Here is a 22,884-nt window from a genome sequence, read left to right as displayed (position 1 = left end):
CAATTGTGAGTATTTTGAAAGGACCCGGTTTGTGTTGTTGCTGTTGTTCCCCCCCCCCACACCCCACCGTACAAATCTCTGACAGCATTGTATTAGGAGGAAGATGAATTGATTATAGGTTTTTAATTTAAGGAGTGCGTCTTGTGGCAAGTGCACAATGCCTGTATGTACCACTGCGCTCCTGCGAGCAAGGCAGGAACAAAGCAACTGTGTGCATCAATATTAAACAGCTCCTGTTGGGTTTTGCATTGGTAAAAGCCGGGGTGTCAGTGAAACGGGGGGTTATTTGTCACAACAGTCCTTAGCAACCGTTATTTTTGCATTGCTGGGCTGTTACCAACAGGGAAGCAAATTGCTGTCATCGGAGAAGTGGAGCACTTTAGCAGAACAGCAGAATCTGTATCTTGCGAATATGGCTCTGGGCAAGGAAAGGATGTCACCATTCAGTCCGGCACCAGTTCTGACTTCAAAAGGACAAAGCTTAGTAGGGAGAGAATGATGGTTGGGAGGCATGCAATGCGCCAGCCCTTGCTGAACACGTGGAGGTACGAGGGAGACTGGCTGGAAACCTGAGGCCGCACTGAATTCCATGAAGGAATGGCTCCGATCTGGTGGAACGCTCTGTCACAAGAGACTAGGGCCCTGAGGGACTTGACATCTTTCTGCAGGGCCTGCAAGACAGAGCTGTTCCACCAGGCCTTTGGTCAGGGCACATCCTGACTCCCTCCTTTGGCAATCTTCACAGAACTCTAGCCCAATGGTTGCCATCAATTTGATTTTCATTAATTTTATAATGAAATGATTTTAGAATGTTGTACTATTTTATTGTTGTTAGCCGCCCTGAGCCCGGCTTTGGCTGGGGAGGGCGGGATATAAATAAAAGTTGTTGTTGTTATTATTATCATCATCATCATCATCATCATCATTAAGGAAGAGAGGCAGGGCAGAGATCTTCCAGCCACCCAGCCAGCCATGCCCTGCTGAAATGATACTCCATTCCACCTCCCCCCTCAACTGGTTTTACATCCCCTACTCCACCCCAAACAGTTGGCATTCTGTAGCAGCTACAAAGCACACTCTGTCTTCATATGGCTGTTTTTGAAGTTTTTCCTTCCCTCAATAATAATAATAAAATGTCTCTGTACTTCTGCAGACTCCTGTCTTAAACCATGGACAGCAGCTGTAAGTCACTGTCGACAATACTGAGATAGATCAGCTAAGATCTGACTTGATCCAAGGCAGCTTCCTATGCTCCTAGGTCTATAAAATTGGGCATAGTGGCTATAGAGATGTTTTCCTCCACTTCTTGATGATTGGGAGATTCAGGACAGGCAAGGAAGGAACTACTTCTTCACATCATGTGTAGTTAACCTGTGGAACTCACTGCCACAAGACACATTGATGGCTGCAGACTTTAGGCGGCTTTATTTTTTATTATTTCACAAAATGCACATACTGTTAGATTGTTATTTTTTTTAAGACCTCAAAAAGAACAACACAGCAAAATTACCAGTTAAAAAACAGTGACATAAAACATCTGCTTCAATCTGCACTTCTAACCATTGAGGCTACCTGGGCCTCCAATGACGAAACTGGATGCAGAAGCACCCACCCCAGATTGCAGACTTGCTCCTTCAGGGAGAGGGAATCCCATCCAGGTTAGGCAATTGTACCAATTTCTTGGTCATGGGAACTACTGGCTTTGTTTTGCCAGGAGTCAAGCTCAGCTTCCTTTTCGCCATCCCTCTCACCTCTGCATCCAAACACGGATACAGGGACTGCACAGCTCTCCTAACTCAGATGTTCTGGAGAAACAGAGCTGAGTGTCAGCAGCATAATGATGGCACATTGGCCCCAAATTCCTCAAGACTGCTCCCAACTTTCAACAGGCATTATACAAATTCGTGATAAATAAGGCTATCAAATGGCTGTGCGCGGCTACCTCCAGGAGTATACTTCTGAATACCCGTGGTTCATGAGCAACACTGGGAGAGGGTTATTGCCTTCAGGTCCTGCTTGTGGGTTTTCTAGAGGCACCTTTCTGTCCAGTAAGAAATGGGATACTGGCCTAGATACTGGCCTTTGATCTGATCCAGCTCTTTTCACATTCTCATGAAGTATTCTAAGCAATGGAAAGCGCTGTACAAATATTAGGCATCGTTGCACTACGCATCTAAGAGATCCACACAGGCATATGGAAGAAGCAAATTCAACTGTTTGACCCACTGGTCTGCAAAAACTGACCAAGTGTTGAACTATGATGCTAAGCCTAACGTTTTATAGGGTTATGACCTGATCCCTTTAAAGATTAATTATCTAGCTCTTTGCTGTCCTACTCACAAGACAGATAAGAGATTATTCTCAAAAGACAGGGAAATACCCCTCGGGATTTCACAAGCCATCTGTTGTAAACCAACATTTGCCCTGCATTTTTAAACTTCCGCAGTTTGCATACAGGAAAAGATTAATATGCATTGAGTGGTTTAACAATCAACTCCTCTTCCCAGGGAACTCTGAGAACTGTAGCTCTGTGAGAAGAATGGGAGGCCTGCGAAGAACTCTCACCACCCATAACAAACTACAGATCCCAGAATTCTTTGAGGGGAGCCAAGACTGATTAAAGTGTGAGGCAGAAACTATCCTACACCCTCCCCCTTTGTGTTTCCCAGCAACTGGTATTCAGAGTAGGGCTGAGCGATATATCAACATATCGTCCAAAACCAGTTTGAGGTCCATATCATGATACAGTGGTACCTTGGGTTACATACGCTTCAGGTTACATACGCTTCAGGTTGCAGACTCCGCTAACCCAGAAATAGTACCTCGGGTTAAGAACTTTGCTTCAGGATGAGAACAGAAATCGTGCAGCGGTGGCGCAGCAGCAGCAGGAGGCCCCCATTAGCTAAAGTGGTGCTTCAGGTTAAGAACAGTTTCAGTTAACCACAGACCTCCAGAACGAATTAAGTTCTTAACCTGAGGTACCACTGTACTGGTTTCATAATTTTTGACCTGCCGATTTATTTCAAATCGGGGGGGGGGGGTTATGCAATAATCACAATATAGGAAAAAAACACCATGAACCTAGCCAGTTCCTCTTCATAATTCCATCCTTATTTCATATATTAGTATATTGCAATGTTTAGCTGGTGATATATCACAAAGCTGAAAACCAGATATCACCCAACCCTGCTGTTCACTTCTACATAGTTCCATCCTTATTGCAGACATCGTGATATATCATGATGTTGAAAACCAGGTATCGCTCAGCCCTAAATCAGTGTCAAAGTATCTCTCTGATTTGGGAGGTAATGAAGCCATCCTAACTAACAGCCGCTGGAGAGGATTGTGCTTCTATAAAGCAGCCAGGAATTTTGTGCCATGTCATTGTCAGTTCTTTCAGAATGTTGCTTCTATCCAGTGGGCTGGAAGCCATGACATTTGAACTGGCTTCAAGCTTATTTAAATAAACTTATAATGCAGATGTTTCAAGCAGATGGGGCAGAGGCCATTGTCTGGTCACAGCAAAGTGCAAAGAAAGCTACAGTTTGGGGTTAGATCAGCTCTGAAACAGACTGGTTGCAGCAGCTGTGCCTGTACTAAATGCTCTTCCATCAGCTCCTTTTGGGATACTCCAAATGGCAAAGGTTAAAGATGGTATATAGGGACATAGGAAGCTGTCTTATACCCAGACCATCAGTAGAACTTGCTCAGTGTTGTCTACAATGGCTGGCAGAGGCTCTTCGGGGTATCAGTCAGAACCCTACCTGGAGATGCCAGGGACTGAATCTGAGACCTTCTGCACACAAAGCAGGTGTTCTGCCACTGAGCTACATCCTGTCTCGTGGTCTATCTAGGTGATCTGTGCTGATTTTTGTCTTCAATGAACTTGACAGGCATAGGAAATGGTCTTATCCCAAGCCAGACCACTGGTCCATCTATTGCCTACACACTACCTGGCAGCGGGTGCTGTATTGCAGAGCTTTTAACTCTTCCCCAACAGTACCGTGTTTCTAAGAGGGTCTTGATGGAGACACTTAGTGAACCACTGGATATGCGGCATCTCCCAGGCCACATAATTTGCAAAGCAATTCTGCAAATAATTGCTTTTCCATCATCATGAATTCATTTTTGCATTTGTTGCAGATTTTATTGCAGAAGGGTAGCTGGGTAGCAGAGAAGCTGAAATGTTCGAATCCCATTGGTACAAGTGGGACTTAACAGAGCATCCCCATATATGTTTATTCAGACATAAGCCTTTTTAAGTGCAGTGGGACTTGCTCCCCAAGTGAACATTGGATTGCAGGCACACACAATTTTAAGCTGCAAAGCAATAGATACTTGCTTGGGGGCAAATAATGGCTTGCATCCGCACCTGATTTGCACCACAGACAGCATTTTTCATTCCACACTGCATCGTCTGAAATGCAAGTCAGAGGAATTGTTAGTTCCTATGTGCAGCTGCCAATCATCCAGAATTGCAGTCACCGAGGGACCTGTGTGCCTGTGTGAAATGGAGTGTAACTTTTCCTGGATCATACTCAGGTTTGATCAGTCTTTCAGGGATGATATATATTTAATGAATAGCACACCTTGGAAATAAGTTCAGGTTGTAGTGAAGGGTGGGTTTTTTTTTTAAGGGTGTATGATTTGAGCTTCTATCATAATAGCCTTGACATTTTAAGCATCTCAAAGTATCTTCTTCTTCGGCAATCACTCGTAGCTGAGTAAGACTGTCTTCCATAAACTCGGTTTTAACAATGAGTCCGTAAGTGACTGTGGAGGCCAATTCTGGATCCACACATCCTTCCACAGTGGGGACATAGGTTTCCAGGCGGGAGCTGATCACGTTGTGGATTTGCCAAGCATGCCTTCCTCCTAGCACGTTTCTCCCTTGCGTCCTGAGTTCGAGTGTCTTCAAACTATATTTAGGCTGCAGTTAACTATTGATTTAAGTGGATCTGCTGCACAGTATCTGGTCATTTAATCTAAGACCTGCGGGGGCTGTTCGCGAATTACCCAGCAGTGAGAGAAAGGCACAGCATGCACAGAGGCACTCCTTCTACTGTTTACGTTCTACAGAGCTCAGGCCTGGAACTCTCGAAATACTTCATGCCGCAGGGATTTCCGTGTGCACTCATGGCATTGCTGGGGGGTCAGAAAGCAATTTTGCTCCAAACCATGTTGGTTAGAGGCTCTGCAAGCTATCACATCCTCTCCTCCATGAGGTTCCATGATTGCTTCCCAAATTGGGGGGGGGGATCTATAATGCTAAGTGTATGTTACATGTAATTACATGCCATTGTGTGAAGATATTTTCGTTCAAAGTGGGATATAAATGGGTTTTGGGTTTCCAAATATATCACTATGGCCAGTAGCTTAGACTGCTTTTTTTTAAAAAAAAAAAAAACAGGATTAGACAAACTGAAGGATCAGTGGAACTGACTCCCACAGGAGGCAGTGATGGCCACCAACATAGATGGCTTTAAAAGACGAGTCGACAATTTCATGGCAAATGAAGCTACTATTGGTTACTAGCTGAGATGGCCATGCTCTACCTCCCCAATTGGAGGCAGTAATGCTTCTGAATATCAGTTGATGGAAACCACAGCAGGGGAGGGTGCTCTTGAGTTCAAATCCTGCTAGTGGGTTTCCCACAGGCATTTCTCTTTCTAAGTTCCGTTCTCTATATTTCCTTATTAGCGAGCGAATCATGAAAAATCATCTGCATTTTTCTGCACTTTCTCCCTATTATGCACTCTTTTGCAAGCTATTTCTGCTGATGCAATGCATATTTTCATACATTATTGCCATGAATGTATGGATTCTTATACACACACCGGCTCCCCATATACACTTTTTTGTATACATCACTTGGTTGAAGAAACACCTTGCAAAATTTGGAGGTGTACCGTCTTGGAAAGAGAACCAAGTTTTGATGCACAGAGGGGTGTGTGTTTTTTGCAAAAAGTGTGAATTGTGTCATTTCTCACTGAAGCTGAAATGAACCAAGTTTCTCTCTGTCCCTTGAAAGGAGAAGGAGCTTCTTCTGATTCTCCTCTTCATCCATCTACACAACACCAATATTGTTCTGCTTTAAGGGAGACGCGGGTGGCGCTGTAGGTTAAACCACAGAGCCTAGGACTTGCTGATCAGAAGGTCGGTGGTTTGAATCCCTGGGACGGGGTGAGCTCCCACTGCTCGATCCCTGCTCCTGCCAACCTAGCAGTTCGAAAGCACGTCAAAGTGCAAGTAGATAAATAGGTACCGCTCTGCCGGGAGGGCAAACGGCATTTCCGTGTGCTGCTTTGGTTCACCAGAAGCGGCTTAGTCATGCTGGCCACATGACCTGGAAGCTGTATGCCGGCTCCCTCGGCCAATAAAGCGAGATGAGCACCGCAACCCCAGAGTCAGCCATGACTGGACCTAATGATCAGGGGTCCCTTTACCTTTATATGTGCCTTTACATTGGCTGGCATTTCTCTAGTACCAGAAGCACAGGTGCGTGAGCTCACATTTCTCTTTTCAACACACACAGCTAATCCATGGTGATGCAACCCTACACAAATATTTATGCAGAGCTTTTAATTACAATTGCGTATGAACAGCGGAGGCCAGCCGTATTCCTGCAAGGTGGCTTCTTGGAATGCTCTTTGGGGCTCTCCAAATTGGATTGCACTGAAATCTAATAGCAGGAATGCAGACAGGGGGATGAGTGTTATCGATTGATAGAGGCAGAGAAGAGTGCACCTTTTTGCTTGCGTTTTATCCCTTTTCATCATCTAGGCAATATGATATTTTATTGTTTCGATCCATGCAAGCTGTAATCAACCGTAGAATTTATGTTCCAAGTATGCCTTTATTTATTTTCAAATAAATAAGGCAGGGGGGGAATAAGATTTCTTTTAAAAGAATATCTTTGAAGCTCTAAACATTGAACGGAGTTCAGCATCTTCATGCTTCACAATCAGCATGCATTAGACAACAATATTGACTATGGAGCCAGCCAGCCCTATCTCAGTTGTGAGCATAGATCAGTCCAGAAAGATTTGTAGTGGTTAGACCAGGGGTTGTCAACCTGGTCCCTACCACCCACTAGTGGGCGTTTCAGGATTCTAGGTGGGCGGTAGGAGGTTCTATGGCACAAGCTGAATCCTCCTTCCATCGAGCACTGGTGGGTGGTAAGGAAATTTTACCATAAAGAAAGATGCATTCATGGGCGGTAGGTATAAAAATGTTGACTACCCCTAGGCTAGACAGAACAATCCAAGAGTTCCCTTTGCCTATATACACATTAGGAATGACACTCAGCCTGGGCAATGAACATGGGATGTGTCATATTTAGGGACATACACTTCTAAAAATGGTCCTTGCATTATTGGTCCATCATCTAACCGGCTACTGCCACAGGTTGCACACCTCTGCTCTAAACTGCCTGAACTGAAGGCATTCTCTGTGGGGTATGTGGGGAGCCTGTGGCCCTCCAGATGTTACTGCCCCAGAAGAAATGGCCAAGGATGATGGGAGTTGTAGTTCAGCAACACCTGACAAGTCAAAGGTTCCCCATGCCTGCCCTGTGACCACTCAGTGCTTCACCAAAACATTAAAGTTATCAATGATTCTGAACTGCTGCAAAAATTAAACCTTTCTCTTCTTTCTTTCTTTCTCCCTCCCTCCTTCGTTTTTCTTCCTCTTGTTCCCTCCTAGGTACTGAGCCAATTTACGTGACAGATCCTTTCCTCTATTCGTTCCTGTTGATGTTCCATAAGCTTGTACACTTATTCTTAGACCACTGATGGACTTCTTTATCTGATAATCCTCAGCCAAATGAGAAGGAAACTATTTAAAACAAAAACAAAAAAACACACGGAAAAAGAACCCTCAATGAGAACTAGAATCTTAAAGATGGACAGAAAGAGACTGGAAAAGAAGCATGAACACATTCAACAAGGGGAGGGGTAAAGCATATTTTTGGGACATTACACAAAGGTCAGTCACCTGAAATAATGCATCTAGTTTCAAGATTCTATGGTATCAATGCCCTGTTCCACACAAGGTAGCTATTATTTCTCTCTTTTCCAACGTCTTTTTTTTCTAAACCTTTCCTCTGACAATTAATTTTGCACGAACTGTTGAACAGTTGCTTTTATGATGATATGTAAAGACATGGGGGGGGGGGCAAAGCCCTTCTAAGGAAGGGTCCTATTTTTTAGTAGATTATTGTGGTTAGGCTTTTTATTTTTATTATTATTATTTCCTTTCTCCTCCTCCCTTCCCCTCCCCCCTCTTTTTTAATTAAATTATTTCTTTTGGGGGGAACTCTTGATTTTTTAAAAAAGACACATCTTACCATAATGGATATTCACTGTCGATAATATTTATTTTTAAATATAAAAAAAGAGAAAGATTGGAAACAAGGTAAGACATTTGTTTATAAACCGTATTGTATATTGCTGAATAACAGTTGAATTAAAAAAAAGAGATTTTGAAATAACATTTCTGCATTGAGGTATAAATTTCCACACACAAAAAACCAACCATGAAAAATCCAACATTGTGCTGCTAGATTTCTTAGAGCAGGGAGGCTTCCTATAGGTTTCTTTCCCTCATGTAAAGACGCACACATAAATACCATTAATCTTTAGACCTAATGCTCATTCTCCCCTGCTTTCAGCTGGGTCCATAAAGGGAATTAGTCCTTGTTCCTATCCAGATGTTAGGGGCTTGTGTCCCTCCAGCTGTTGTAGAACTACAACTCCCATCAGTCCTGGAAAACGTGGCCAATGGCCAGGGGTGATGGGAGTTGCAGCCCAGCAACATCTGGGGGGCCAAAGTTTCCCCACATCTGTTCGAAGCATAACCAGCAGTTGCTCGCAAGCCTGTTCTCTGGAATCTACCAGCATCTGTCACTGAACAGAAATTCATAGGGCAGGATGAGATGACCTGTTTACTGAAGGACATTGCAAGGCAGTGGAGGAGATGTAGGTTAGGTGAATGACTGAGGGAGCAGGACCCCAACAACCAACACGGGGCTCTGCCAGCCATTCAGCAGCCACACACCTGCACAGTGCTAAGTTTGGAGCCCACCATCCCATGAACCCCTCCATTCGAGGTGAGGGACCTCCCCCGTACAAAAGTGGATGTTGGTATGTTCCTATAATCCTATAAGCAAGAGTCTTCTGTCCAAACCCATACTGTGTGAGCACATTGCTCCTGCACGAGCAGCCTTTCCCATTCGCTTCAGCTACACTCTGGAAGTGTATACTCAATTCTGGCCAAACTAAGCCTCCCAGAGCAAAATATACATGCAGAGACACTGCCTGAGTTAATGCTAAATATATTACTTCTGGTACATAGCTGCTAGAGGGCCATGAAAATTGGTGTCCCCAGCTTTGAAGACTCATCTACCTGTGTACTATCTGAAACCAAAGGGACACCTTGGTTGCCAGATGTGAAATATATTGGAAATATTTTCAGCTCTCATATGCCCAGTCATCTTCAACTCTGGAGCTCTTCCCTGACCAAGGAGGATACAGCTCTGTCTCTGTGGCGCAATGGGTTGATGTGTCTGGCTGCTAACTAGAAGGTGGGTGGTTTGAGTCCACCCAGGGATGGCTGTAGGCAGGATTCCTGCATCACAGGGGGCATTGGAATAGATGACCCTCAGGGTCTCTTCCAATTCTACAGTTCGTAATTGAGGTGCTGGACAACATCATGCAGATCCAAGTGGCCATCTCACGCAGTGGCCATCTCATTTTTATATGCACATCAAGGTGTCAAATTGTGAACTATTGGTGATATAGATATAGATATATAGCAGCCTTTCTCAACCTGTGGGTCCCCAGATGTTGCTGAACTACAACTCCCATCACCCCTAGCTAGCAAGGGCAGAGGTCAGGGATGGCCTCAGTCCAGTATACCTGAAGGAGCGTCTCCACCTCCATTGTTCTGCCCGGACGCTGAGGTACCAAACTTTTAGAAGACATCTGAAGGCAGCCCTGTTTAGTGAAGCTTTTAATGTTTAATAGTTTATTGTATTTTGGTGTTTTGTTGGAAGCCACCCAGAGTGGCTGGGGAAACCCAGCCAGATGTGCAGGGTATTAATAAATTATTATTATTATTATTATTATTATTATTATTATTATTATTATTATTATTATTGGAGTTGTAGTCCAACAACATCTGGGGACCCACAGGTTGAGAACCACTGATATAGAGGGATAGAGAGATAGATGATAGATGATAGATAGATAGATAGATAGATAGATAGATAGATAGATGATAGATAGATAGATAGATAGATAGATAGATAGATAGATAGATAGAGATAGATAGATAGATAGATGATAGATAGATAGATAGATAGATAGATGATAGATAGATAGATGATAGATAGATAGATGATAGATAGATGTGCCACTAAGGGGAGGGGCGCATCATGTCAACTTTCAGACACTCCAAGCTGACTTGGACTATCTCTTCTGATATTTGCCTGCAGCTGGTGGCTTTTGGCCTTCCAGCAGAGAATCTGTCCACTCGCTACTTGATCACTGCATCATAAGAACGGAATGAATGGATCTTACGCTGCTGGCACAGCAGCCTGAATATCAGAGCAATGGGGGGGGGTTATTCCTTTGTCTGGAGCCTCCAGGGAGCTCCAAGCCCCCACCAAGACGCAGTTCCCTGAGTGCCATTTCAAGAGGTTGAAAACCCTGAAACAGATGTGAGAGTCCTTGGCAGAATGCATCTCTCTCTCTAATATACCTCAACAAAGCACTTAATTAAGGAGTTGCTGAGGCTGCCGCTGTACAATGGGCAACCTGGCTGATTGTTTCCACAAACAAAGCAATCTGAAGATGGCAGAATCTACAGGACCAGTGCTTTAAAAGGATGCCAGCAACTTGCAGTCAAAGCACTGACAGATTCACACTATGATTAACTGCATCCTCCTCTCTCAGAAGCATAGCGTAGAGTTGGAGAGCTGTTTCAGCCGCAACTGTTCAGAATCCTCTCTTCAAACTAGTGGTTGCAGCGAAGGAATTTTGAGTACTCGACTTGGTAGTTGAGCTCAGCGCTTGGAACGAACTAGTTCCATTTCACAAAGTTCACTGAATCTTGGAACTGCACCCGCAAGTAGTTCCCAGAATTGATGGGTGAAATGAACATGAATTAAATTTGTCTGGTGGTGGAGCGTTGAATGATTTCATCTTATTATTAGCTGTTTTATTTATAGCATTTATGTCCCACCTTTTCCTCCAAGGATCTCAAGGTGCCGTGTATGGGTCTTCCCTTCTGCATTTAACCCCCACAGCAACCCTGTGAGGTAGGCTAGGTTAAGAGGCAGTGACTGGCCCAAGATGAGCTTCATGGCCAAGCGGGGATTTGAACCGTAGTCTGTCCCAGGTCTTAGTCCGACACTTAAACCACTACACCACACTGTCTCTAATCAACTTCATTCTCTTCCATGTGGTTCTTTTCACTCTTTAGACTATTTGGGCTTTGAAATAAATTAAACTTCTGTTCCACTGAGTGTGCATGTCTGTGTTGATATTTCCTTAGCCTTCTTAAGTACATTTTATACTTTATCAAAGCAGCTTGTAAGTTCTGAACTCGGGGCGGGCGGGATGCAATTTTGATAAAAGCGCACAGTTTTGCAAGCTGTTTCTCCTAACACAATGTATTTGTGTATGTCATTTTCAACAACATCTCAGTTCTTGTGCACGTGCTGCCTTAATATAATGCATTTTTATAAATGCTCTTTGCATTGGAAAAATTTGGACAGATTCCAGAGGGATGGCTGTGTTCAGTTAATGAATTGTTTCCGGAAGTGTGAACTGGATCAAACTGGGTTTAAATGCAAACAGAATCGAATTTCCCCATCTGTCCCTGCTGTAGAGGCATGCATTCTTAACCATGCCCTTGCAAACTTGGTAGAGGATTTTGAAACAAAAAGATTCTGTCTCCCAAGGTCCCTCTAAATCCAAGCTGCCCTCTGAAATTCCAGGCTCTGGATAAACACCGATTCAGTCCAAATGAATCACATGACTTGAGCTGGCGACATTGCCCTTGACTCCCTGTCTTCCCTCTACATTTACTCGCTGCATTTTAGTCATACAATCAATTATCTGTGCAAGGGTTTGACATCAATTAAAGGCTTTTGTGTGTGCTGAGAAACCGTATGTAATAACCAAGGGGTGTTATTCTTTTTTTTTTCCCCATCTCCCCTGCATCATCTTTTAATCACATTAGAAGAATGGACTGTGGGGAGCACGAAGGGAAGAATTAGAAGCAGAGATGGGGGGGGACTTTTTTTTTTTATCAACAGTGAAATCAGAATTCATTTGTATGATCCAGCAACTACACATTTTTAAAAAATGGAAGGAACTGTCATGGCTCAGTAGCAGAGGACATGCTTTGTGTGTCAAAGGTCCCATGTTCCATCCTCTTCCTCCCCCGGCATCTGCAGGTAAGGCTGAAAACTTGGACAGCTGCTGCCAGTCAGTGTTGGGAGAACTGCGCTAGATGGACCAATGGTCTGACTCAACAGGAAGCAGCTTTCCTGTGTCTGTGATGGAAGATGTCCTGTCCTCGCTCTGGAACTACGACAGGGATGAAACATTGCATCAGGTTATTGGGGGCATAATTACCCCCCCCCAAAACTGGATTATTCCTTTTCTTTAGGGCTAGCACGGCTGAGGAAAGCAGGTCTTGCATTTTGCTGTACCCCTTTTTCCCAAACTCACAAAATCAGTCCTCACTCTAAAAAGTTGATCTTCCTATCATCCATATTGACTTCAACCTTATTTTTTTATTTATCTATTACAGTTATGTCCTGCCTTTCCTCTAACAAGCTCAAGGTGGTGTGCATGGGTTTCTGCCTTCCTCATTTTTATCCTCACAACAACCCTGTGAGGTAGGCTGGGCTGAGAGATGGTGGCTGGCCATTGAGGTCACCCAGTGAGCTTCATGGCTAGGTGGGGATTTTGATCTTGGTCTCTCGCAAGTCCTGGTCCAGCACCCTAACCATCACAAGAGTTTGTCCATGTGATGAAAGACTGGGGAGAGTGATCTGAGCATCTCCAAGTGGTGAAAACATCATTTCTATACATACCTGCTTTTGGTGAGGTTAATTCCAGCTTTTACACAGCTCGTCAAGTGTAGCAGTGAATTTCCTGATTTGGATTAGATTTACTTCTTATTACTTCATAACCATTTGATTGTAAAAAAAAAAAAGCCCTCAAAGCAATTTACAGAAAAAGAAGATACAACAATAAAATTACCAATAAGAAGAATTAACAACAATCATTTAAGACTTTTAAAAAGTTAAAAATAACAATAGATTAAAACTCGCATCTACTTCCTAAACATTTGGGTAGGCTTGCCTAAAAAAACAGTTTTGAGCTGGCACCAAAAAGTTTACAGGGAAGGCGCCCTCATGTTATCAATAGGCAGGGAGTTCCAAAGTGTAGGTACTGCCATACTTAAAGATCCAGTTATGATCGAGTTCTTATGCAACACTTAAAATAGTGCTAAAGTGGTCGAGTGGGTGCATGTCATAGACAGAGGAGCTTTGAAATCTTCCCCACCCCACCCCCCCGTGGTGCTTTGAGAGTCCTACTTTTTTTTTTTACTGACCGTTCTTTGCAAAGGACGAGAGTTGGGCACAGTGCATCTGCCGTGGCTTTGATCGACAGAGGCCTGGGGCAAGCCTTACTCCTTCAGAAGAAGTCTATGTTCTTTCCAGTGCAGGCTGTCATGGTGGATTAGAAATGGACACTGGCCTAGCTGTACAAAGGCTTTGTGGTTTGGGTGTGTGTGTGTGTGTGTGTGTGCGTGCGTGCGTGCGTGTGTGTGTGTGTGTGTATCCTCCTCAAACCTAATCTCCTTCAGTTCTGAAGCCTTCCGGGATCTAACGATGGGTTAGCTGAACCTTTGATGTGCTACAATAAATCAAAGTGCCATCTGGGTGCTGTGGACGGTTTCTAACTTGTACGGACAGTGTGCATCAAAACAGGTCACAAACTCTGGCTGTGCCACAGCACCGAGCAGCGCAGGGTTAAAGGACGTAGCAGGCAACCCAACAGCCTGCATCTTGATGAGAGTGTCTATTTTAAGCACATTGCACCAGTGCTATGGAATCTACATTGACTTCTTCTAAGCATTCTATGCACAAAGCAATGGCCTCTTCTTAACCAAAAGAGCCCTATGTGGCTTGGGGCATAAGATACTCAGGACAATGACATAGATGTCCTTTAAAAAGCGAGAGAAGTAGCTGGGAAGCAACTTCACTGCCCTGCAATGCACTTACAAGTGGGGGGGGGGGGTTCTGTCCTGGAGAGCTCAGCTGTGAAGAGGGGGAATGCTCCCACCGTTTTCTAGCATGTTGAGGAAAAGCCAGTTATGCTGAGCATGCATTGGCTAGCACACATGACGTCACCCACTCCATTCTCTAATCTCATCCCTGCCTTGCAACTGTTCTTAAAATGTTTGCAGATTGGGAATTATGAACATGACGTTGCATGCTACCCCGGTCTCCAAGTCGTGAGAGATTCCAGGGGTTCTGTTTCCATGAAATGAAAGTCAGCAGAGACTGTGGTGTCCTTAGAATATATGGTTTTATTGGCAGATATCTAAAACCTGAGTTTAAAATGGAGATGCTCCCAGCCTCAACACCCCAAGAGATCTGGCTTCTATATTTGGCACCACTTTGGATCCAGCACAGAGCGAACATGTTTCTGCTGTCTCTTGCTTCCAGCCTGCTTCCTGCTTAGCTTGCACACACCACTCTGGCTTTTGTTCTCCTACCTAGCAGCAGGTATGTGGAGGAAAGGCCCACCCATTGCCCTATATGGCATCATCATTTAGTTGTAACTCTTGCAATCTAGCTCATTCTTTGAGGGAACTGATGAGGACATTATCTTACCAAAAAAAAAAAAAAAAAGTTTGACCAGCAACCTCCTCTGTTAGATGCACTCTGTTAGAGGGATTCAAAACACAATGATAAATTAATGTTAATGCTTAAACAAGTGTGGAACCTCTAGAAGCTGAATGTGTTCCTTCCTGGACTCCTCCCATCTTATGTGTGTGTGTTTGTCTCTGTTGCCTCCCTGTTAGTGGTGAAGTGGGTGACAACTAGAGAGATCTTTTTGGCTTTGGCCTTCTGTCTATGGTAGGGGCAGAGAACCTCTGGCCAGCAGGCTGGATTCAGCTCACACCCTGCCCCTGCTCATCCCCATCCTGCCAACATCAACTGGGAGGTGAGCTTCCATTAGTGCAAATGGGACCTCCCCCATCCCAAGCCTAAATGCCTTGTATGGGGGCAGCTGCAGAAGGAAGAGTTAGCCCTCTGCATGCCCTCTTCAAAAACTGGGGGAGGGACACCTTGAGAGGGTAGCAGCTGGATGAAAAAGGGTTAACCTTATCCTCTTTGTCTAATGCCACCAACGTTCCCAAATGCTTTGTTTCCGAGCATGCAGAACAACAACTCCTTGGAGTTCTTCCCCTGCGCCTGCTCCAGAGGGACCTTAGGAGCCCATCCTCAGTGGCCGACTCTCCTCTTTTCACTCCGATTGGCATGAAAGGTGAGAAGACATCTTCTCATTGGCTAAGAAGCTCCCCTTTCATGTTAAGTGGGTGGTTCTAGGATGCTGGAGAAAGGGACCCTGCTACAGAAAGAATAACCTACACACACACACACACACACACACAATCCTATACCACTGCATCCCTACTTGTGAGGAATGATTGCAAGAGCAGGGCATGCTTAGCCTGGAAAAGAGAAGATTAAGAGAGGAGGGCACAATGGAGTTCTTCATGCAGGAGGTGGTGCAGACTAGTGGTTAACATGCAAGCTCGTATCCACAGCATCTCAAGGACCCAATATATTTCAGGCTCAACCAGAGGTTTGTCAAGTTCATTTTTCATTATCCCTGAAATTCAGGCAGTTATTATTGCAAGTCCCTCAGTACTTCTATTTAATAAAAAAGGAACTGAAAAATTTGATGGGATCAAAAATGTTAATGTCTTAATTAATGCTTTTAGCCAAGAGAAGATTGGTGGAGGGTAACTGTGAGAATATTAATTCAAAAAGTATGATGCAGCGCAGTTAAAAAAGGAAAAAGTAATGGACAAGCTGCAACCAATGCCTATAGCATGCTCCTATTCCTGGCCACTCAGAAGCAAGTTTAATTCAGGTAAGTGGATACAGGGTGGCCACCTTAATTTATTTTTATTCATTTACTTAAAATGCCCTTCATCAAAACAGATCCCATGGCCTCTTTCAACGATAATGTGAACAACAGCATTATAGAAAATAAATTAGCTTAAACCTAATGACAGTACAATAAAACACTAGCAGCCGTAATGAAAGACAGTGGATAAAAATTAAAAAGCAGGCTTGAGGGTTTAAGGGGTTTTGTCAGCCAGAAAGGGCAATGGTGAGAACACATATCCCTTAAGTACTTTTATATCCCACTGATTTCAGTAGGAGAGTTAAACATGCAGTCCTCCCATGGAAATCAGTAGGGTTCTGACTGTGTACCAGTATGCCCTTTTACTCAGAAGTAAATTGCACTTTGTTCAATGGTGCTTATTCCCAAGTTGGGCTAGGCAAAGCTGTCCAATTCATGGCTGGAGAACCTGCAGTCCTCTGGATGTTGTTGGACCGCAGCTCCAAACAATTGTCAATTATATCGTTATAACTGCATCATAAACATGAGACACCAGGTGGTCCTGTAGGGCAGTGATCCATCACCAATGGGATTTTGCACTGAGAACATTTATAGCACTTTTTTCTATAGCGGGGTTGTTGTTTTTTATCAGTATAGATCCAGCCTGGGTTTCTCAATCTCTGATGAAGCTTTGGGAGGGCAATCCTATACCTGCTTGCCTAGAAGTAAGCCCTGTTGCAATCAATGGGACTTACTTCTGAGTAGACCTGTACAAGATTGCACTGTTAAGTATACTTATATGAAAGTATCTTGGCTACCTGATACATCAAAAAGTGATCAAAAAGATCTGAACTGAACTGGCTAATTAATTGCCTGAAGACCATAGTCTTACTCCCAGTTATTGCTGAGTTAGCAGAATAATCAGGGCATTTGCTGAACATGCAATGCCTTGCTCAGCAGGGGCTGAAGGACCACACCACCGTCTACTGCAGGGGATGTTATCCCCTTTCTCGCTAACACTTCAGTTCAGGATAATTGAGGCCTGTGGGCAAACGGTACTCAGTAGCTCCTGCCCCTGTGTGTTTGTCTGTTTGAAGTCAGCTGGAGGAATAACTATTCTGGGCAACGATCCAGAACAAGCATTGCCTGAGAACAAGCATTGCCTGTTGCGGCTATTGATCAACCTGTTGGAACAACAGGAGGCCATAAGCACTCTGCGGGGACAAGCAGTGTAGGATTCTGAGGGAATGCCAGCTAACACGAATCAAAGAAGGATGCTTAGCCTTGCATCCAGGTAACATCACATACACTACCAAATTTTGCCAGATTTGTTCCATATTGATAGTTCAGCTTTAGTTACAGTATTTCAATATGCAGGTTTTAGTTCATTTCATTTATTTTTACCGGTACTGGCAAAACCAGATGTATCTTTACCTAGCGATGAATCAAATAGGTCCATTAAAATTAACAGCCCTTCTTACGGGGCTTGTTTACATGATCACTCGTCGCGAAAGGGCTTTCAAAATCCACCCAAAGTTTCCCCCTTGTCTTCTTTATGCATTTATTTAAATCATTCCTATACTGCATCACATTTCCTGATGAAAATCACGCACTCACAAACCAATACTGCTTTTGTGGGAGGGAAGTTGCTAATTGCATCTTATTATTCAGGCTGCAGCATCAACAGATCATATGTATATAAATAAAAATAATCTTGCATGTCCCATGTCCTACCCTGTTTGGACATCCCTTCATAGCTTCAGTAATTTAATTTAGTTTTTAAAGGTATGTTGGATACAGTCATGCATTTAACATAACATTTCATTTGGCCCTGAGAACTTGCAGAGGTGTCAGAGAAAGCAGCCCTGGGCAACGTAGGCCAAGGTTACATACAGATTAGTGGCTTGAAACACAGCAAGGTCAGTCTCCCACCACCCCTGCTGTACTTCAAGACACATTTTTACATTGCTGTACATGCCAGAGAAGGGATGGGGATGTCTTCACCCAACACCCTTTACTTAATTTGTTTCTCCAGGCCAAACTCTACTGAAGCTGTCATTTGTGCAATGGCTGTCTGGAGTGTAGACACCTCAGCTTAACCATAGCTGTGGTTTCAAAATCGAATGGAAGACACATCAACCAGCAGTATTTCTCAAGAAACTACAGGATACAGGATGGATTGTGACTAATATCAAGTGTCCTTGACTTCAAACACCAGCGGTGGAAACACTCTGGAGCCAAAGTAAACAGTAATGCACACACAAGCCAAGAGTCTGACTCAGTAGAACGCATATATTTATATACAGTAGCTGCGTTGGTAGTGCATGAAAAAAAATTGGATAGGGGTACGGATTGGGATCTTGGTTCAGTGCCATTGCCCTTTCCGGTCATGCAATGCAATGCTACATACCTTTACTCAGAAGTAAGTCCTACTAGGCTTGCTCCCAGATAAGTATGCCTAAGACTACAACCTTCAAAGATGGAAACAATCCCAGGACTCCTGGAATTGTAGGCACTGAGATTTAACAGGCTTTCAGCGACTTCATTCATCCAAAAACTCAAACCCTGTTTTAAAAAGATGTGGTTATTATCAGTCTCTTTAGGGTGTCTCATTTTCTTGTGCAACAGCCCAGAGCTTGTACAGAGGCAAACTTTTGCAAAGGAAACATCCAGCGGTTTTCTGTTTTGCAAAAAAAAAAAAGAAGAATTTGTCAACACGATCATAAATGCGCATGGGTGATTCCAGCAAGTTTAGGGATCATTACCCAGGGATAATTTAAACCTCGCTGCAGCGGTGTGGTGCCAGGAAGTGTACAGCTCATGCTCACTGCCATGAAAAGGCCATGTGTCTCACACTGCGCGTCTCACTCCATTCGGCGATCATCTGCTGCTGTTGCTGCTGCTGCTGCTGCCACCACCGCCACCGGTGGCATTTGCAGAGCTGGAGACAAAGCAGCCACCTGATTTGTTGCTTACAATGGAAAAGCCAATTAAATCATGAAACAGGGAGCGCAGGAGCTGTTTACCTGGATGCAGCACAGCATCTGACAGCCGCAAATGGGAAGAGAGAGCACAATAAAACTTGGTATTTGAAATTAGTTGGTTCCCTTAAGTAGGCCTGCTGAGATTACATCCTTACACAGCCACTTCCTGCTTATGAGCTAGCTTGAAGGGGAGACGAGGAATATACAGTAATTGGCATAGTGAAGGATGGTGCAGCACAGCAGTTGTAACCCTTTTTAGACAGTCAGTGCAGACTGACACACACAAACACACACACACACACACACACACACACACACACACACGGAGCAGGATCACAGCAGTAGCTTCTCCCCTAGGCCCTAGTATACATGCATTCAGTGCATTGCAGTGAATAGACCCAACACACATGCTTGACATTCCATTGGAAACCTTGCAAAAAGTACACACGTGTGCAGTTTGTGTAAGGTCTGTTCACACAATCCACTAGGCGGTGCACCTAGTTCACAAGGGAAGTGTATGGCCACAATCCTGATTTTCCCTTCCCACCACCAACCCAAGTAAGTGAATGAGCAGAAGGACGAGTGATGCTACTCATAAGCACAGTGATGAAATTCATAGAAGCATCACCGTCACCATCCCCACCATTATTAACCATCCTTGAGCATCTTCAGCTGGAGGTGGCGCTAGAGGAGACTTGAGGAGACGAAGGCACGGGCACATTCTGGAGGGACGTAAAAGTTGCAAACTTGTATGCTTGGTACAAGAGAGCACAACCTATTGCCCTTACGGAAAAATTGACTCACCAATTAAGATTGGCAAGAGGAACAAAGCACAAAGACACCTTTGTGGGAGAATTCTCCAGAAAACCACAGACTTATACGTGGGCTGTGTAATAAGAATGTGTTTTACAGATGTATAGAGTTATAAATAGTGGCGTATGTATGGAGATACAGGTTTTCATAATAAATTTGGGGTGGGGGTCTCCGGGGAAATTTAAAGAACTAATGGCACCTCCTGTCTCCCAGCTCAGCCTATGCCTCCACCACCCACACTTGTCTCTTTCCTACCTTATCAAGCCTTTCAAAACCAAGGTCTAATCCTTGTTGTTGTTTAGTCGTGTCTGACTCTTCGTGACCCCATGGACCAGAGCATGCCAGGCACTACTGTCTTCCACTGCCTCCCACAGTTTGGTCAGACTCATGTTTGTAGCTTCAAATACACTGTCCAACCATCTCGTCCTCTGTCATCCCCTTCTCCTTGTGCCCTCAATCTTTCCCAGCGTTAGGGTCTTTTCCAGGGAGTCTTCTCTTCTCATGAGGTGGCCAAAGTACTGGAGCCTCAGCTTCACGATCTGTCCTTCCAGTGAGCACTCAGGGCTGATTTCCTTCAGAATGGAGAGGTTTGATCTTCTTGCAGTCCATGGGACTCTCAAGAATCTCCTCCAGCACCACAATTCAAAAGCATCAATTCTTCGGCAATCAGCCTTCTTTATGGTCCAGCTCTCACTTCCATACATCACTACTGGGAAGACCATGCTTTCACTATACAGACCTTTGTTGGCAAGGTGATGTCTCTTTAATTTTGTGACTGCTGTCAACAACTGCAGTGATCATGGAGCTCAAGAAAGTAAAATCTCTCACTGCCTCCATTTCTTCCCCTTCTGTTTGCTAGGAGGTGATGGGACTAGTGGCCATGATCTTAGTTTTTTTTGATGTAGGTCTAATCCTATCCTGTTACAATGGAGCCAACTCCTAGGGGCTGACAGGGCTTCAACCCTCCCTATAAAATATTTGAGGGGGCTGGGCCCCCCAAAGTTGACTGGCATTGCTGTTCAAATGGTGTGTGTGCACCACATCATTTGATTAATTATGCAAGGCAGGGTTTACCTGCCTCCCCCCCCAAAAAAATATTATATTCAAGTTTGCATCCCTGCCCTGTTAAGAATTCTGCTTTACTGTAAAGGGGTTGGGTGCAAACAAGGCCCAGAAAGTTTGAAAAGAATACTTTGTGCTCATCTCAAAAGGGCCTGATGTAATCACAAAAGTCGCTTAGCAAATGTTTAGAAAGTCTCGAAATGCTTTCAACCCAATATAAACCATGGCACTTCCATGAATGATTCCCACTGGTAAATCATTTACACTGCTCATTCCCACCTAATTGGGGTTCAATGAAGTGGGTAATTCAAATGCTGCAGAGCTTGAGGATCTAAAGAAAGGTTTAACCACCCATACAAAACAGCGAACGGGAGAGAAAAGTAGACCAAGGAACCTGGGAAGCTGCTTTATACTGAGTCTAGCTCAGTATTGTCCACAATGACTGGCAGTGACTCTCCAGAGTTTAGGGCAGGAATCTTTTCTAGCCCTGCCTGTAAATGCTGGGGGCTGAACTTTGGACCTCTTTGGTCAAACCTGCATATAAAAATGTGTTTATTAGGGATATTTCACAGTGAAATGCTGATGGAGTTTCACGAATATTTTTAAAATAAATAAATAAATAAATCACAAATCACAGCAAAAATATCAAGAACTGAATTTAAGAAGGGAAGATAACAAAAATTGGCAGATCCTTCGATCTCTTGATGTCAGTATGTTGTGCTAGATTTTGATGAAAATCTATATATTTTTATAAATGGTGGGGGGCAAGGATCCCCTAAATTCCTGGGTGCCAGATCCTCCTCATAATTCCTAGATTTAGTAGACGTTAGAACTTAACCAATACTTGGGGTATTACGAGAATGTGATAGATGTTGAATTTAGCAGTATCAAAAAAAAAAACCAGGCCAAACCAGTTTTTCTCTGCTCAGGAAATCACCTGGCAGAAGTGTCATCATGTCGAATAAAAGAAAGGTAATGGGTGACTATCAAAACAGTTACTCTCTGTTGGACGCCCTTCCAGATCTGTCAGAGTCTGCAGAGTCATGTTTAGAGTTGCAGGTTGCCTGGTGTGGCGGGAGACCCTTTGAGTCTGTTAGCAGTGAAAGCAAAAGGCGGGTGGTCTGCTTTGTGCTGCATAGAGGGTCAGACACAATATTTGGGGGCTCTTTGGAATCCAAGGCTGCAGCAATGGGAGGAAAAGGACCCTCTCAGTATGCAAATGTTTAGGCTGTTTATATGTGTAAATAAGCCATATATCATAAAAACAGCACAGGCTCTACTGTGCCTCATTTCCAACTGAAACACAGACCCATACGTGTCTGGAAACCCTGGAATCTCACACCGCTCAGTGATAACAATATTCTCAAGAAAGAAGTGAAAATTACAATATTCATCTTGAAGACCAACTTGCAAACACCATTCCCACATGTGCTAATTTAAACTTTCCAGAATTAAAGTCAAAAAATTGTGATCTATATCGGCAAGTGCTAATTGCTGCATATGTATGTATCTGTGAAACCTAGCATACTTGGGAAGAGATATCCACTTGGGGTACATGGGGTTTATGGCGCCAAATTATTTCCCATTCATTGAAGAGTGATCTAGCCATCGGCTATGAGAAAGCCAGAGTAACAATTCTCCAACGAATCTGGGATGTAGAACTTCAGTGTCGCGTGAGCGAGATGAATAAGCATCCAGCAATCAAATATAATGGGAGAGGGTTTACCCCAGTTGCATATTTGTCAAAATTACAAATACCTAAATATAGATGGTCATTTACCCTCGCTAGATTCAAAGTGCTGCCATCCACCTTGTTGCAGTGGAGATACGCGGGTAAACCATACTTGGAACAAGTCTGC

At 43.9% G+C, this 22,884-nt stretch overlaps 1 protein-coding gene across 2 annotated transcripts in view; it reads left to right on the top strand.

The window, feature by feature from the left end:
* VSTM2B (V-set and transmembrane domain containing 2B) overlaps nucleotides 1-8,488 on the top strand; it is a 38,070-nt gene extending 29,582 nt beyond the window's left edge. For both annotated transcript variants that reach the window (XM_083451974.1, XM_083451973.1), the window contains exon 6: nucleotides 7,705-8,488. In XM_083451974.1, the coding sequence (XP_083308100.1) occupies nucleotides 7,705-7,793 (89 nt within the window). In that variant the 3' untranslated portion in view covers nucleotides 7,794-8,488. The remainder of the gene's footprint in view (nucleotides 1-7,704) is intronic.
* The last annotated feature ends 14,396 nt before the right edge of the window (nucleotides 8,489-22,884 follow it).

The sequence above is a fragment of the Podarcis tiliguerta genome (assembly GCF_965153285.1).
Source record: "Podarcis tiliguerta genome assembly, chromosome: 8".
Taxonomy (NCBI): Eukaryota; Metazoa; Chordata; class Lepidosauria; order Squamata; family Lacertidae; genus Podarcis; species Podarcis tiliguerta.
This window is presented reverse-complemented; position numbering and strand designations above follow the sequence as displayed.